We start from the raw sequence: 18,971 nt of genomic DNA, 5'->3' as shown, positions 1-18,971 counted from the left end.
GGATTTTGCGCCTACCAGTTTTTCTTCCGCTTTTGCAACAAGCCATTTAATGGACGAAGTATTATTTTTTTTCAACCGAAGTCATTTTATTCATTTATTTAATTTGTGGCGTTTCCATGACAATCGTGGAATTAAGAATAAACAGCCCACTTAATTAGATAATATGTATTCGAGTATAACCTCAATATGATTTTATTTTATTTCCCTTATTTTTAAATTATATTGCAAGTGAAAGCTTGATTATATACTTGTCTCTTAATATACTATATCAACAAATTGTTTGGTAATTAAAGCCGATCGTTAAATTGAGTTTCGTCTTTGGTCATCCACTCTTTTGTTCAAATCAGTTTGTACAAAAACAAATAACGCGCAAAATAGCTTGGCTAATTAAACTTTCCCTGGGCAATATTATTCGGTAACTAAAGCTAATTTTTCTACTTTGGTTTTAATATCACTAAGGTTGAAATTGACATGTGTTACATGAGGCATAAGCAAAAACTTTTAAATATATGTAGCTTAAACTTGAGAACAATTGATTCTGCGCGATGACTGACGTGTATTAATAGTGATTGATTAATCCACATATCATGTCTTCCATGAATAAGACGTTATTATGCCTAATTACAATATTACGTTCCGCTAATTCGCAGATCTCGTGGCAATGAATAAGGTCAAAATCGTATTTCTAGGTTTTCACTTTCTCCATCAAGCTTTATTGTTATCTAGCTTCTTCTATTAATCCTTGGAACTCTCTTTTGGTAGAACCAAAACCAACTACTAGTTTAAAAACGGAGTGCTTTTTCACCGTTATCACAGCTTTTATAATTAAAATGGCCCCAGAGCCAGCAGAAAACAGAAAATGTGGCTGTCTGGCGCAAGAGTTTTGTCACGCACCCATAGAGCAACATTTCCTGGTTATTACACTAATCATATCTGATTGATTTATTTTTTTTACACAGAGGGGTAGTTTATGAACAGTTTGAAACAATTTGTGGTCAACTCTTAGTTGGAACAACAAAGTTGGCATACTTTGTGGACCTGCGAAAAGAACAAAAATGAGACTACCAAATTTGCTTGTTGCAGTTTGCATTTCGACAGGGTTATTCACCATCGTCTTTAGAGAGGAAAACTCATAACTGATCCTGGCGATTAGGTTAGCTTGGGGGAATTACAATTTTGACCAAATTAGATATATACTTACAAATCCATTCATCCTTTCTCACAATATTCGTTAAGCGAACTTAAAACCGTCTGAGCAACTTTATTTTCTTCAGAGGATCTTAGAATCTTCAAAAATCTTGGGAACGACGATTAGATTACCATCCACAAAAATGCCTAGCACACACATGAACATTTTCGCAAAGGAAAGCACTGCTACTGAAGAAACTACGTCTAGGGTTTTAAGGACTGTATGCATTGGGAGAGAATGTACCACCAGGGTATTCCATCCCCCCCCCCCAGTACACACATCAAGAATCCCTTTTACCACCCTTTTCCGAAGACCACCATGAGATGCTAGGATTAACAGGTAAACAACAGTATCAAGTTTTCGTAATATTAAGGTAATCGAATCTTCGTAATACTCCCAGCCCCATGGTACAACGTTCTTCTCCAAAAACGTTTATCACATGTCAGTTTTAGAAAAAGACGATTCGGTAGCGTATGAAATACTCCTCAGAGAAGCAAGCTATGATTTCCAAACCTTGTACAAAAGGTTAAATCCGCCTCACTTTACCGGTGAAACATTCGAATTTAGAAATATCTCAAAGAACAAAGAAAATTTAGTGCTTAATTAACTATTATATAAATATCGTTAATTGAATCGTCAGGAAAAATAAAGGTGGCAACCATGTTGTGGAATTCATTGTAGCCAGGAAGTCACGATCTTTTCTGTTGGCTAAATGACCCGTAGTTTTTTGCTTAGATTTTAGAAATTGCACCACATTCAAAAATCGGAAATTGTTTCAACGAGTACATTACAAAACGTCTAGTGTTTTTAACAATTAGTAATGATCGTGATCTTTTCTATCATCCTCTGCAGAAAAAATCGAAAAATATTACTAGTTTAATTAACCAAAATGTCGATAACATCTGAGTTATAGAACCGTATCGCAAATAGTTAGGTACTGTTGTAAAGGTCAGCCCGGATGATGTAGAGCTCGAAGAATGAAATTGTAGGCGGTCTAACTGTAGAAAAAATAGAAGTTACAATTTGAATACAATATCCAATCCGAATTCAATTATAATATTAAAGACTTTCTATTAATTTCTCTAAATGAAAACCGAAATTTTTAGACAAAACGGTACCTATATTATTATCACTTTCAGTGAGCCTTATTAGAATATACGAATTTACAATTAACAAATTGCGGTGCAGCTTTCCTCTGGAAGTAGTCTGCTAAAACATATATTACTCCTTTGTAAGTATAATAGTTGCCGCTTGACCAACCAGGTTAATGTATGGTTTACTTATATTTTTGATAGCGTTCAATCGTAGCAAAGTAGTAGGTATAGTTCCGCGTAGAACAATATTCTATAGATTTCCTAAGGCAGACATTGGTAATTGCTTTCGAGTCTTATAAATGTAGCAACTAAAGTTCTTTGGCGATCCTGTCAGGAAAAGGAGTATTTCAAAATTGAGGATTTGATCCGAAAAAGTCTATAATAGTGAATACAATTGTCACTGTCAAGATGCAGATACGGAGCTACCTTTCGCCGAAATTTACATTTCAGTACTTATCACAAGTCTCTTGTTAGATCGAGATGTCAGTTACCAAATCTTGGAACTTTAGGGTTTTTGGCTTTGAACCGATAAACCACATAAAAATAGCGGTGGTACCCCGCAATTTATATCCATTCCATCGGAACAAACAGAATACAATACAGGGTGAGACATTAGTGCCTGGGTGGAAGATTGTGCGTTTATTAACGCACATATTTAAAACTGATTGTCGAAATTGCAATTGTTACACAAGGTGATTTATATCAAAGTTGCATTTTTTCAATAAAAAAAACCTCCTGTATATTATTGCATATTTCGATTTCTTGGTTAATTTTAGTGTGATTATACACATATCTAAAATGAGTCGTTTAGTCACAATTCGTCAGTTTTTCAAAAAGTAGGCATCCAGTAAAAATTGAATATCGCAGTTATCATAAAACTTAGTGACTTTACAGTGTTACTGATCATGAAACGTGCTAACATACGCCGAATGGTCAAAGTTAAACTTTTTCTGTGAATTTTCAAAATTTCATTCAAAGGTAACTTGATTTTTTAAATGGAACTACATACCTGGTATTTTTATTGCATCAAATTTATAGGATTTGACCACCTTTCTCACGTTATAAGCCTGTCAGTATTTATCTTTTACATTTTTTTTTATTCAACAATTTCTAATATTTCACAGTGTTTTTTACTAAGTAATAGTAGGCAGTTACAAATTATAAGCATCATTTCAAATTATAAAACATTTACCCCAAACAAAACAAAAACCACAAAATCCAAAATAAAAAGTTTAAACAGATATTCAATTTTTACTGGACGACTCATGTTAGATGTCATGTGTAATACATAAAGTCACACTATGATCAAGGAATCGAAATATGCAATAATTTACAGGGAGTTCTATGCTTTGATTTAAATCGCCCTGTATAACATTTCCAATTTCACTGAAAAGATTTTTAAGTTGTAGGTCCTTCAACATGCCCGACCCACGCACTAATAACCCACCCTGTATAATGTACATATATGTTTGTATTAAATTTTGGAATATTCTGATTTGGCTATTACTAAATTTTAAAAAAATGTTATTTCGACAGATTTGAAAAATGCCTGCAGATTCATCTGGGGAGCTATTTAGTACTGGAAAAATTGGTTTTTCAGATGATTCTTAGTTCAGACTCTTATAGATTAGAATACCATTTGACATTAAATCAAAGCTTTGTAATTAACATTGCAAAAAATCAAGAAGTCGACTTCTCTTGATATTATGATCTTTACAGATGGGCTATTGAAATAGATTGGGTTGTTTTCGTGGTCTTGAGACAATTTAACAAATTACACTTTGTGTTCAATCTTATTGTATAAATATGTAATTTCTAGTAGGTACAAGAAACGGGAGAAAATACAATCCTGTTCAGTCCGTCCTTGCCCGCCGCCGCATCAAAATAGCTATTTATGTTACAAGTACATAATCTATGACTTTATTGGACGAGTCGAATTTATTGGCAGAGCGCGCTTGCGCGCGAGGCCAATAAAAAAGACGAGATAATAAAGTCTGATTATGTACGAGTAACATACTTAGCTTTATGTTCGACTCGGAAAATGTAATTCATGTATGTATTGAAAATTTGCTGAAATTTGGTATAGATTTCACTATTTAATAACCAGAAATAACATAGGGTGCCTTTTGTGTTGTCATAGATACGTGTTGTTTGGAAAAAAATCTGTTGATGTGTAGTGTCAATTTCGTTGGGTATTAACTAATTCTCTGTACCTAATTATGAATCCCAAGATGAGTCCAGAAGAAATTGATGGGTACAACAGTATACAACAATTAGCCTGCAATGCCAGAGAGATGCTTTTACCAAGCAAATCAAAAACTGTATACGAGGCGGCATACAGGGAATACAGAAGAGGTGGTGCTTAGGGAAGAAAATCAATTACACCACGGAAGACTGTATATTGGCGTACTTTAATAGTGAGTTGGTTCCCTATAAAAGTTCTTCTTTATGGAGTAAGTACTCGATGTTACGATCGACAATTAATTTAAATGAGGGAGTGGATATAAGCAAATTTCCCAGCCTAATTCCTTACCTCAAAAGAAAAGGAGATTCTGACAGAGATCTGACAATTCTAAAATGAGTGTTGCCAGCAGAATTTTGGGAACGGAAACCGTTGTGGCAAATTCTTCGTTCATACATTTAAAAGCCGTAGAGACCACCGAAATATTGCATCAAAAAGGTACATCGGGAATTAACATTACCAACAATAACAACTGTGTTATTAACATTAATTTAGTATAATTATTGAAATAAATAATATAATAAAATAAGATATGTGTTCTTAAAATTATAGCATTCTGTTCCGTGTACTTCTTCTTTAAAACGGATCGTAATTTTAAAATGCATTTTCCAAAGAAATTGACAGTGACAGGAGTCCAAATTACTTTATCATTATGGACTAGTCCAATAAACTAGCAAATTATGGACTCTAAACAGTGTCATAACTCAGCGTATTATGATCGAGTCGAACATAAACTTCATTATGTATCAAGTGCGTCGCTTGAGCGGTCCGTTCTCGTTTATGCACTTCATTTCCTTTTTTTAGGGTAAGTTTAACATGTAAACGTGGATGTCTATTTAATTAATTTAACGTTATCGGTGAGAAACGTAGGGACTGCTACACTCTGTGTTTACTCAATTCGGCAGGATATCGGATTTGATTCTGTTTGTTTGATTTGCACAGGCAATGCGTTTGGTCGTTTTCCTAACAAAATTGTTGTAGAAATTTAGATTTTAGAAGAGTTTGGAGGTCTTCCCAAAGTACTTTGGAAAAATGATTTCTGGCGACACTATTCTATTAAATTACACATTAAGGAGCTCTGTGTGACTTCTCAGTATTGAGATCTCGAACAACTGGATATTTTATTTCTGTCCAACGCATTACAACTGTTTTATAATAACAATATTAGATAGGAGGGAGAGTTAAAAATACAAAATTATTTGTTTTATACACACCACAAGAGCACATTCTCAAATGGGTGACTAAATTTTCTTACCAAAGATGCATTAAAAAATTATAAACGTAGGCGAATTAACCGAACACCGAGCCCTAGGCTATAACCAACACCTTGAGCTCATCATTTTGGTAATATTAATGTACCTATTATATTTACATTTATTTTTTAAGTTATTTTTATAATATCCAATTACCTGCTAAAAAAAATAAAAAATATTAATGTATTAACACTATTGGCTATTAATTAACAAATACGATCCTGCAACTTATTTAAAAAAAAAAGCATCTTTGGTGTCGTTTTCTTCTTCCTTAGTGATTTCCTCAAATTTCCTGTTCCGAAAAACTTCTCGTAATTTCTTTTTAAGTATCTCCAAGTTCCTCTCAAACTTTCTTGACGTCCTCATTAAATTCTCTTGAAATTTTCTTGACTTTCTTCTTTAATTCTCTTCAAGAGTTAGCTCTTATAAAGTTTTTGTCAAGTTTTCCCTTCCACGTTCTCCAAATTTTCCTTCTTCTAAATTCCGTTTCCAGCTGTACTTTCTATAATTTTTTAAGATATTCTCAAGTCCTTCGGTTAAAGTTCATCGCAAGGCCTCCTCATGTTCCTTTCAAGTTCTTATATTTTTCAAGTTCCTCTGAAGTTCTGCTCCGAGGTTGACCCTCCCCCAGTTCCATTCAAGATCGTATTCAATTTCTTAAGTTTACCAGCAGAGTTAAGAATATTTGAATCAGTGATTCAAATGAAGTGATTTTTTATATAAGAAATCATTTTGCACACACAATCAAACAGAATGTAGATGGACTCTATCGACTTATCCTTATTATCTATATACAAGGTGTTTCACTCGCTGTTAAATCATTTTTGGCCGTGGGTCGCGGCTGCTTGGTCGCTACTGCTAAGATCGGAATCGTAGCAGGGTTTGTTAAAATTATTTGTTGATATTTTTGAAAATAACTGAACGCCGGTGCATTCTCGAAAAAGGCATATTGTTTTTTTGCTATAACCTTTGAATACTGAAACGGTAACGATTTCCCAAACCGGTAACGGAAGCACAAATTAACTAGCGGTATATGTTAGCTACAGGAAAACGAAACAACGAAAACAAACCCCCTTTATTATTAACGGAAAGAAAAATATCAACCCTTGAACTTGAACGGTGCGTGTCGTAAAATTAAAAAAAAACGGAATCGGCCTAAAACGCGAGCAAAGCGAAAAATGCAAAAGATCCCCTCTAAATCACTTCCCAAACACGAAGCTTCTTTATTTCATTTCTCGGGTTCTGGTCATTATAACTAACTGGGACAAATCTTAAAATTCACGTTAATTAAGCGCGCTTCATTTCATACTATTTGACACAACGTAATCAGACGAGGTTGGCTGCAACACATCTGATTAGCTACCGGTATTCAAGCTCGCTCAAATGGCCGGACTGAAATGTCCAAATTCGGTAATCCCCAGCAATGCCCATTGTTGAAATTTTCCGGGTCAAACGCAAAAGGTGTGCAATAATTAAATAAACTGCACGACCTTGCAGTTTTAATGGTATCTGTTATTAATGAATGAAGTGAACTGAAATCATAAAATATTAATGTTTCCCTCGCTTCAAATGATTTACATATATCTACGGGAACAATTAAAAACTTCGCAATTGTCTTCGGCAGCTGGTTTCCTTATCAGCGGTTAAAACTGGTCTATAAATTGAAACATTAGTTTTACTCACTGCTAGAAAATAATCTAGAATTTCTTGTAAGAAAGCGCCGTCGAAGTACCGGGTGTTCAATAAAGCTGGTAGCTTCCTTCAATGTACGGTGCGTTCATTAATTATGATATAATTCCTGTACGAAAACAAGTGCTTTGTTAACAGTTCTCAAATAGTTATAAAGGACCTAAGCAATCCATAAGAAGTTCTGGAAAGCGACGAAAGGCCCTGTAATTTGTCACATTTTTTTTCTAATTTTACCATTTATTTTAATTCCACTCGGTTTTCGTTTTGTATCTATTTAAACCTTTCAAACGTCTTTTACTGCTTTATTTTTACGCAAATATCTACCACGCCTTTTTCTTTTGAACCTCCCTGTGGGTGGTAAAAATGCATTTATGGGCATCTGATGCGAGATCATTGTTTGAAAAACGAGGAGGAAAATTGTCAGAAATTGATAGTAGAGGATGTATTAAAACAAGCAACAACATCGACGAACGGAAAAGAAAGGAAGTATATCGGAAAATTGCAACGTAGCATGTAAGAGGATTAAATGGGAACTCAGCAATGAATGCAGAATGACGTAAGGTAGATCAAAATATTCATTTATTTGCAGAAAAACCGCAATGAACCGGGATGAACTAAATTTTATTCCATCTCTCTTTGGTTAATGTCAAGATTAAATTGGTAGAGAAAAATATTCATTTGTTTACAAATTTCGTCAGAAAACTGCACTTTAATTTCATGAAGAACTAATTTTGAGCCATTTCTTTTGGTTAAAGTCGAAATTAAGTTGGTAAATCAAAATCGTCATTTATTTACACATTTCGTTGAAAAAACGACAAAACAGTTTGGTTTCATGGGAAGGAACACCCAAAAATACTGAAAAATACGAAACAAAAATTTAAAAAACAAAAATATTACATTATATTACAGTTTTTATTTTTTTTACTATTGCACGGTTTTGTTTCGTTTGGGAAGTGCCCTCCAGTGATTTCTGGCTCTTCGAAAACTACTTTAACCCCCTATTAACTTATGTCTCCAGAAGAATTTATTTTATACAGAGTATTACTCCACAAAATAATGTAAATAACCAGAAAACGTTAATGTTGAATAAAATAACAGTGCTAGGCTTTGTAATTTTCACAAAGATAAAAGGTAATGAGGGGTTGAAAAATTAACATGTAAAATCCTATGGCCAGTCTTTTAAAAAAAACCCACTATATATGCGCTATGGTAAAAGTAATGAATGAGGCGATTATTCATAATAGGCAGTGGATAATTGAGGCAAGGAAATATTTGATTTTTTTCAATTCACTATTTTCTTAGTTTCATAAGTGTCAGTAGTTTCCCTTCCCCTGAATTTTTATAAGGAAACACATTGACCGGTGATTATGAATAATCGCCACATTAATTGCTTTCACCATAACATATACACTGTGTCCGTGATAAGAATGTCTATCATATCTATCTCTGCAACTGTAGAAGATACAACGATGGTCAAATTAGGGAAAAGTTGTGCAATTAGAGACTTATTATCAGGCTGTAAAGCAAACTAGAAAATTCCGATTACTTGCGAAGATATACCACAACAACCAAAATTTGCCGATTTCGTTTTAATTATTTTCTGCTGTTATTTGAACGGGTACAAAAAAAAATTAAAAAAACGCTTTCCTATTGCCACTTTTTGTGCTCCTAGAAATCGGCAACTTTATTTATATGGCTTGTAAAAACGTACACACTGTATTGAGTAACATTTTTATTAATAATACAACGATATACGACATACGCAAAAAATAAGTTAGAAATTGTTAATTTCAACAGGATGGTGCACCCGCGCACAATCGTGCGAAAATACTTATCGTTCTTTTCTCCAAAAAAAATCGTCGTATCTTCTAGGGTTTCGCAGATCTCCATGATAGCACAGATTTTTAAATTTAAATCTGTGATGATAAGCATCCTACGTCACTCTAAAATTCAATGAACTGCTAACACTGCGACACTGCCGGCCTAACTTATTATAAAAAGGAGCGTAACTTCATTTTAAAATGTGGAATGAAAGAACAGTATTGTTCTTAAACACATCCCGAACCTGTAACCACCAAATTTCATGAAAATCCCATAAGAAACTTAAGGGAAATAGCGACCGAATTGAATAGTTTATTATAACCTGTTTTTGTCATTTTAAAGTAGACATAGGAAATCGCTATGTCTACTTCTAAATGAATAACACTGCATGTTGGAACTAATTTTTTTACATATACAATTAGTATGTGCCGCTAGCCTTAGCTTTTCATCAATGACTAGCCCTATAACGTAGTTAGCAACACTTCTGCTTTACCTTTAAATTTAAGATTAGGTCATTGGCTATACACCATGTAAAGGCCAGTTCATTTTTGCTCGCTAAAACTGCATCCAAGCTCTCTTGTTTCGAGAAAATATTGGAGTCATCTGCATAGCATGGAGAATACAGTCGGCATATAGATTCATATATTGGGTAAAAGCGTTGAAATAAATTAGAAACGGGCAACGGTCCTAACATGGATCCCTGAGGAACCCCTCGTTTGGTATTTAGCTATCGGATAGGATGTTTTCACTAATAACTTACTGAGAGATATAAGTTTTAAAGTATTTTGGTCGAAATTATAAATCCGTTCCAGTTTACTAAGTAATGTGCTATGTGAGACACTATCAAATGCTTTTGATAGATCTAACAATATTGCAAGTGAACAAAGACCTTCTTCAAAACAAGCGAGGGTGTTATTTACGAATTTGCTCAAAGGTTGGATTGTGCTTCGCCGTTTCCTGAACCCGTATTGTTCATTAACTTGTTAAATTCAAAATGCTATTTGATCATATGAAGTATTTTTTCAAAAATGTTTGAAAAAATATGCAGCATTGATATTGGCTTTTAGTGAAATGTCAAAAACCTTGTTTTTAATATCTTGTTTGAACTAAGAAGCTGTGATGTCAAGAATTTGGTACCTGATTTTAATTTTTTTTAAACTGTCGTGGTCCATCTTGTGGTTGGGGTCAAATGGTTTTTGTAATACCTATTCCACTTATTGGTGTGGTTTTATTTTTCTACTATATCCTGTTTTGTTTCTTCGTGTCGTAGAAATATTTATAAATAAAAAATAGGTTTTGCAAAAAGTGTTTTATCAAAATATTTTATTTATTGTGATTTCTTTTTTTGGCAGAACAATTTTACAAAAAAAATACAACAATGAATTGGCGCCTAGCACCATTTTTGTAACTATAAAGGAAAGGGGCATTTTTCCACGGGCGGTAATGTTAACGTTTACAGGGTTGCATATTACCATACATTAAATCAAGAACCAATTTTTTGATGCACGACAAATTAGCGACAATTATTGCAATGTTAAAAACAATGGAATGAAAACAACATTCCGATCTAGCGAAAGAACGGAAGATTGAGTAGGAAGTAATATAATTATTATTGGCGTGTCCAAAGATTTGTTAACACATCTCTTCATCGTTGGACGCGTACCTAATTTCTTAACAAGTATAAAGAGTGTTGTATTTTCATTGCTAATTACTTTATTGCCGTAATGAATAAATGTAAATAATTGGTTACAAAATCATTGCAATCGACGCATAGTTGGTTTATGCGCAAATTTCGCCATGGCTGTTATATTGTTTTTTTTATAGCCGAAACGGAAGACCACTTGGAAATGGCGTAGGGTAGGTGAAATATGGAACATGGGAAATTACAAAGAACTTCGGTGTATCGCAACTTTTTTTTTGTTGCTAATTAAGTACTTATTGTAAAAAAATGTTTTTCGTAATGGTTGGTCCGCTCTTGTCATGTTCTCACGTGCCCTTTTAACTTGACCAGTTTGGTCGCAAACTTATACAAATTCGGTAAAAGACGAAACGGGAGCGCCATTATCGTTAAAAGTACACCACTAAAAACCACTTTCTCCACTAGGCAAGGCCGCGGCGCTCATCAGCCTCCGAGGAAGTATACTTCTTTTTAGTTTACGGTCGCGTTTCCTTAACAATGTTGCTTTTGTGGAATGTGCTGTTTTTTCACTCGTTTTTACTGCTCGGCGGCATCAATTCCGCCACCCAATCGCACGTATACAAGAACGCGATAAACGATGGCGAGTGAATTTTTATTTTTAAACTGAAAAGTGCCAGCGAGTGACTTTACTAAAAGAAGAATTTTTTTGCAGATTGCCCAAATTGCATCGACGACTCGACGTCGCCCGCCTCCACACGGTGGACGATGCCTCTGTTAAAACTGGGCGATAAACGTTACTATTTAGGAATTTTCTTTAAGGTAAGGGCTCTTTTTGTACAGGAAACGTAAATCGCGAATGCGTGTAATGAAAAGTGAAATTTAATTAGAAAAAATTTTTCCTGGGGCAATCGGAATGTTATAACTTATAACATTCCTGATGCCATTAACGGCGGCGATTCCTTCGTGATGACTAAAATTTCGTAAGCAAAGGTCAAACCCTCACGAGCGGTAACTAGAGCCTCACTTTCAAGGGTTCTTAATTAACGCTTCGCAAGGTCGTGCAAAAGAAATTTTACTCGAAATGTAAACCTGTCGATTCGTGGCAACCGTTTTCTTTTAAACATGGAAAATCGCCACCGGTCTTGAAACGCTAATTAATGTTACGCACCTGAATTAGGTAAAGTTTTAATGCAAATTAAGTTTTCCGCAACTTCCTAGTGTTGTTTTAATACCGGAAATTAGGGCACTCGTTTAATTATTTTTTTAATGAGGCGATTTCAGTTTTGAATAATTTTTGTCACTGCATTGTTTTCGCAAATGGAGTGAAGTGTGTAATCTTTTCTAGTCTTTGAAAAAGAAGTCTTTGCTTCTAGAGATATGATTTAATTGTAAACTGGGCAGGTTGTGTGTCACGCGCTGGTAATTAACAAACGATTAAGTGGACTGTGTGATGAAACGGAAATCTTTCTCGTGCCTTTTCTAAAGAGGAAATTGAAGAGAAATGCACGCAAACAACTGATTATTAATTATGTACAAATAATATAATGCCAATGGTAAAGCTATATAAACTATTGGGTGTAACGGTAAGAGCGGCTCACTGTAAAATTTAGGACAAATAATTAATACTCTGCGGTCAAAAATGAGTTACCTTTGGGATTTTTGCTTACATGGGAAATCCTTAGACCATACAGTACATGGACTGCTATTAGCCCTATGCTTTCCATACAAATTGGGTGGTCACGGATAGGGGCACTGTAGTCAGGGTAAACTCAGTTAAAATCAAATTACAACGGGATGCACCCCCCCCCACCAAATTCTATCAAAGAATTTCTATACTACACGCTAAGTAATTAATAATATCAAAGCAAATTCTAAATTAGCAAAGCGCTCAATTTAACTAGCGGATGCTTAATGACGCCGAAGTTACCGGGGTGCAATTGTTGGATGTGACCAAGGCTCCATTTTAGAAAAGGCGTGCCTATATCGGCCGGTAAGAGTTTTCTATGTAGAGCCCAATAAGCTTTTTTGATACAAGATATACAGAGTGGCCCAACGAGAAGTATACAGAGGGCTTTTAGGGTATTAAATTTAGAAATTTCGAAAAATCATCGAACACGTCAATTTTATATTCGAGGGGGACAACTTTTGGAATACAAATCACGAACCCAAGTCTTCACCCCTCTACGTAGGGAGTTTAAGCCCTAAAATTTTAAATGGAATCCTATGGCAAATGGCACATTATTTGAAAGCCAATTTAATCGTGATTACTAATCTGGTTTGCTTTTTAAATTCTATTGATTCCTTTCGGAGATATTCGCATTTGAAATGGTTTTTTTCCCCTGATTTAAGTCCTTTAGATTACTTCTTGTGGGGATATTTAAAGAATAAAGTTTATGCTACTCCGCCCGGAACATTACAAGGGTTGCGAGCACGTATAACCATAGTGAAAGAATAGAATGGTATAACTCAACAATTTCGAGCGATTACCCCTGAAATCTTGCAACATGTACGGCAGCGTTTTGAAGCAAATCTTTATTATTGCATGGAAGCAGGCGGAAGGCAATTCGAGCATTTATTGAAATAAATGTTGTGTGTTTAAAGTTATTTGTTATTTTTTGCACAATTTAAACTTTTTTTAATACAAGGTGACTTAGATCGCATTTGTTTTGGTTTTTTTAGAAAAAAACATTTCAAATGCAAATATCTCCGGAACGAATCAATAGAATTTAAAAAGCAAAGCAGATTAATAATCACGATTAAATTGGCTTTCAAATAACGTGCCATTTGCCATAGGATTCCATTTAAAATTTTAGGGGTTAAGCTCCCTACGTAGAGGGGTGAAGACTTGGGTTCGTGATTTGTATTCCAAAAGTTGTCTCCCTCGAATACAAAATTGACGTGTTCGAGGAATTTTCGAAGGTTAGAGATGCGAGGTCGGCAGATGCGAAAGATCAGAGTCAGGGGGGCCGACAAAGGTTCCATCAGTGTCAAAAAATGACTAGGGGTAACTGGTGAGACTATTCAAATCATTAGCGTCAGTACAGGACAAAGAGGTCTTGAATTTAAAATAGCTTCTATTTCACTTGTAACAGTGTTAAATTAACTAGCGTACCTACTTGCAGAAACCGTTTTTTGAAAATTCCTCAATCAAAAAATACTCATGGTCTTTTACAAAGAAAAGAATAGTTGTTCACGACTAGCTGTATGGAAGAAGCTTTGGTATCTGATAGCAGTGCTACTGAAAAGCTGTTAAATTCCCTTTTTTTTTACTTCAAACTCAGTTTTTTTGAAGTTTGATTTCTGATTTCTTGGTTAACAAACACTAAAGATTCCACAACGTCAACAAGTGTATTGAACAAATAGAATAAATTTGATCTAAACATTAAATGGATGCGTAATGGAATTTTTCGGTTATTAATTCGCCATGGTCTTTAGCTATAAATATTAAATTCTAATTGGTATAAATAATAAGAACAAATTTGAAAACATTGTAATGGCCTGGCTGGTTTATGTGCCGCAACATAATGGTTCCCGATCCAAGAAATGAGTAAATTAAATTAAACATTTGCGGTGCACGAACTGTCAAAGGCACGAACCGACAAAGTTTAGATCTTTGTTAAGTTTTCTGCAATTTTCCAGTTTTTCTTTCCGTAAGAACCTTCTGCATAGTATTAGAAAACTTTTAAAAAAGGTTGATGAAATAGATACATTCGTTCTAAAGTTATGGCGTGGCCAAGGAAATAGGTATTCATTTAATATTCAGTAACATTTATTAAAAAGTAGTCAAGATTTACGTGGATTGTTTTTCCCTATGTCTACTTTTAAATGAAAAAAACTCTTCTGAAAGCTGCCTAATTTTATGAATCAAAAATAAAGCTCTGGCTGTCATATTAATTAAATGAATGCCTTTACTTTGGCTTCACAGAAAATAAATGTCTTACGCTCCTTAAACTGTTACCGGCACTATACCAATTGACAATATTAACTTTTTCGTCAATTGAATACATCGCACACTAACGAAAATGAAACTACGGAAGTCAGAGGAAAAATATTCAAACTAATTAATATGATAGCTAGATCTCTATTTATTTTAAAAAGTTATTTTGGTTGCATAAAATTGGGTGCCCTTCAAAAGAGATTTTGTCATTTAAAAGTAGACATGTCCCTATGTCTTCTCCTTATTAAATATCACTGTATAGAGATTACCAGAAAGCATTTTGTTGCGTTTTGTAACTTATTTATGGCATAATCTAGGCTAATTGGTCACTCCACAAACTTGTGACTTTCAAAAAAGGAAAAGTTTCATTCTAAACGAACTGCAGCGAACATTCCAGAATTATCGAGACGCCATGAACGATTAGTCATCGGCGATAAAGGACAAACGCGAATGTGACGTAATCTTTCCGGGAAATATGACGTATTTTTTCTAGAATAGTCACGACCGCTCGGGAACAGTCGACTTTATTATAGAAGCAAATCGGATTGCGTTACATGACAGTTCCTCTTTCGACGCCGAAATACTAAGGTATTAATTGTGTATTCGTGAGTGATCAATAATATTTTACTGTTATAAAGGAATGCATTTCAAGACTGTTATAAATTTATTGTTAATTAATTAATTGAGCTTCAATAGGTAGTTCATCATCAAACGTACAGAGATCTTTTTTACACATAATACCTTTTTACGCTATCTGTTAAAACACTCGAAAATTTCAGTGGTTATCGAATGTCTTATAGCGTGAAATTAATTCATTGCGTAAAGCCTCTAATTGCCAGCGCTTCGCTATTTACGTGCCCCGAATTTCGTTTAATAAATACGCGTGTAAAATTTTGCTGCTGATGAATTGCTCCGCTAAAACCCTAGCGGATATCTTATAACTTTTCAAATCACGAATTTTTATTTCTTCCGTGAAATCTACATGAAAGTCACATTTCTTCCGTGAAATCTACATGAAAGTCACATTGACTGCAAAATGACTACGTTGGAAAAATTACTGAAACTTCCTGGGGTGATCTAAACTCAATTCAAACGCGAGTTCTACTCCAACTACAACCCGAATGCCTTCGAAGAACTCTCTCCGAAATCATCCCTCCAATCCGTACTGATTCGTTAACACCTACAAAGTGGCGCCTTTTTAATGAAAACGGCCATCTTTATTCTCCGATTCGTTTCTTTTGTTCCTGCCCTACGAATTAAATGCTAAGCTAAGGTAATAAGTAGAGTGCGGATAAATATGCATTTATTTTTATAAAATAAGCGCTTATTATATGCATCAAAACGGGCAAAAAAGCTTAAAAAAGGCAAAGTAAGCAAACAAATGCACAATCAACCATCCACACAAAAAAAACCTGGTTTTCTCAATAAAACATGATTATGATTAAACTAACTCTAATTATCGGAAAAACAATTAACAATTATGTATTTCTCCAAACTTGCAATTAAAAATTTTGCCTTCGGTCCGATAAAATATTTTTATAGACTTTTGGAGATTTTCGAAAAAATATGAAAACCAGAATTTTTTGTGAACTATATCGGCTATGGGACCGTTTATCTTATTTGTGTCTCTTTGAAAATCTACGATTTTAATTGATTCGTCATGTGGCAAATTTTGAGATTCTAATTCTTTATTAAAAAAATGCAAATCCCAACATTATTGCCCACATTAAGTTAATATGCGAGATATTATTCTAATCTCAGTGTAGAAATGTAAAAAAAGCAAGAAAAAGCGTTTAAAGGCATTTAAAGCACCATTGTTAAAAAAAAGCAAAAAAAGGCAAAATAAAAATTGCCTCAAACGCTTTCTTTTTTCATGAAACGTGTATATCCAAAACCATTAGGTTCTGCATTCAACATTAACGTGTAGGCAAAATGCTATAAATCCGCACTCTAGTAATAAGTGACCATCTCTGTATTCCCATAATATAGAGATGACCTAATCCTTATTTTCTTATTCTGAAGCAAATAAAGTCAATTTTTTTGTTCTGTCGCCTAGATTGCGGGAACTCATTATGAGGTAAACAAGCTATAGAATTTAAATACGCAGTGAGACAGGGATAATTACACTTGCTTATTATTCCACTCACCTTCTCCCAGACTTAGACCTAAATGGTAGTGTTAGGACTCAAGATTTACGTCGTGCTTGTAGGATTTTAAGTTACAATTCAATAGGTTGACGTCTGTCGGTTCTTTTATTTGAATTCAGATTTTAATAATAATGCCATGTTGTTTTTCCCGATGTTTGGAGCCAGGAGGAGAGTGCATCTTTTCGTTGACCCAACGAGCGAACGCACAAATGACAGTACTCAGGCCCCTATTAACTACGAGAACGCGGACTGGTATTAGGGGTTGAAATGGGCAGTGGTTCACAGAATCAGTAGATTCAATGCATTGTACAGTGGAACATTCAATTTATAAACCTCTATGCGCATATAAACTCTTCGTTCATTCATTGGGAGTGGTTCCAACAGCGCGACACACAGTACCTATTCTGTGAAATGCGGGGTGAAATGTGAACTTTTTTTAGAAATCTGAAAAGATCCTTATAAGTCACTAATAGTTATTTGTTTCATTAGTACAAAAAATGTCAGTTTTCGGGACGAGGAAGATAGTTGCTGGACGACGCGTTAGCGGAGTCCAGCAACCTTCCGAGTCCCGAAAACGCATTTTTTTGTACGAATAAAACATAAAATTTTTTCTCCAACCCCCTTTACTTCAAATTATATTCGAATTTAGATTCAGTCACAGTTTCACTACTAGTATAAGAACTTCTGCTTTCTTGTCCTCACGTGTCATGCCACTCTAGTTTTTAAGTTAACTTATAACCTTTCGTTCTTACTTCTTACTTCTCACCTCTCGCGACTTTGTAGGGAGCAAATCTTGAGGTAGCATGTTCTGCCGTTTCTATAATCTCTGGCGGAGTGCAATCCATGTCGCTATCAGTTTCAGTCATTTCTAATGCATACACAATTAATATTGTTATATTTGTATTGAAATAAAAAACTTACCATACAGTTTTTTAATTAAAATTAATTGCAATTAACTTTTTCAAATTTTGAATTCAAAATGACAGATAATAGTGCAATGGGTCTGAAGTAGATGGCGTTACGCGCGACGGCGGGTTGTATACGTATTAAAATTACGCTCATCGAATATGTAAATTACGTTACACATGGTTTAAATAAAAATAGCGAGCGTAAACCATTTTCAATACATGTACATACGTATAGGTACCATAATTATTTCCATTGAATATGCAAAAATATTTGATTTGTATGTATAGAAATATCTTACAACCTGCAATGTAAAACGATGTCAATGTGACATATCTCCGTGATTGTAATTTTTGAATTGGCCAACTTTCAAGGTCAATTTCTTTTTGGTACTAGGACCAAAAGTATCCACTTTTTGTACAGTTGCCATGGTGAAAGCGATTAATCCGCAAAACGTCAGTTTTACGTACCGAATACTGTCACAAAATAGCGTCTTATTCAGGTGGTTGGAGAAAAAATAGTTTTTTGAAAAATTAATGCAAAAGACCTCATAAATAAAAACACACAGTATGTTCACTATACAGGGTGACCATTTTATCTGAAACACTGGGTATATCTTTAAAACAAGATTGTTTTAAGAAACTTTTTATGGTATCCAAAATTATAAAAATTTTGCTACCAATCTACGTACTTTAAATTTGGGGTCAGTGGCGTACTTCCGCATGGTGAAGAGGGCAAGTACTAGTTTTCGTTACATATTCTTAAAGAGTACACTTTTTTGGATATAGCAATATAAAAAACTTATTATATTACATAATGCAATTTAAGAAAAAAAATCAAATTAAGGAAAACAGTTGTGTTAATTGATTTTATTTCACTAGTTTGCGTTGAAACAAAGCATTATTCTTTTGTTAGTTATTGTATCGCAAACCATCAAAAATGTAAAGGTAAATCTATATGCTTAAAAATGATTTACAGTGGCGTGCGTCTACAGAACTAAGAGGGTAACCTTATTAATAGCAAGCACTATTTTTCATGAGGTCTTATTACAAAA

General features: G+C 34.3%; 1 protein-coding gene across 1 annotated transcript in view; it reads left to right on the top strand.

The window, feature by feature from the left end:
* The window catches only part of LOC116182845 (C-type lectin domain family 4 member A-like), a 75,481-nt gene that overhangs the window by 43,147 nt on the left and 13,363 nt on the right, over nt 1–18,971 (top strand). The window contains exon 3 of the mRNA XM_031503397.1: nt 11,640–11,746. Within this exon, the coding sequence (XP_031359257.1) occupies nt 11,640–11,746 (107 nt within the window). The remainder of the gene's footprint in view (nt 1–11,639; nt 11,747–18,971) is intronic.

The sequence above is a fragment of the Photinus pyralis genome, unplaced genomic scaffold, assembly GCF_008802855.1.
Source record: "Photinus pyralis isolate 1611_PpyrPB1 unplaced genomic scaffold, Ppyr1.3 Ppyr1.4_unclustered_Scaffold778, whole genome shotgun sequence".
NCBI lineage: Eukaryota > Metazoa > Arthropoda > Insecta > Coleoptera > Lampyridae > Photinus > Photinus pyralis.
Note: the sequence above shows the minus strand (reverse complement) of the source record. Positions and strands in the feature narration are given on the sequence as shown.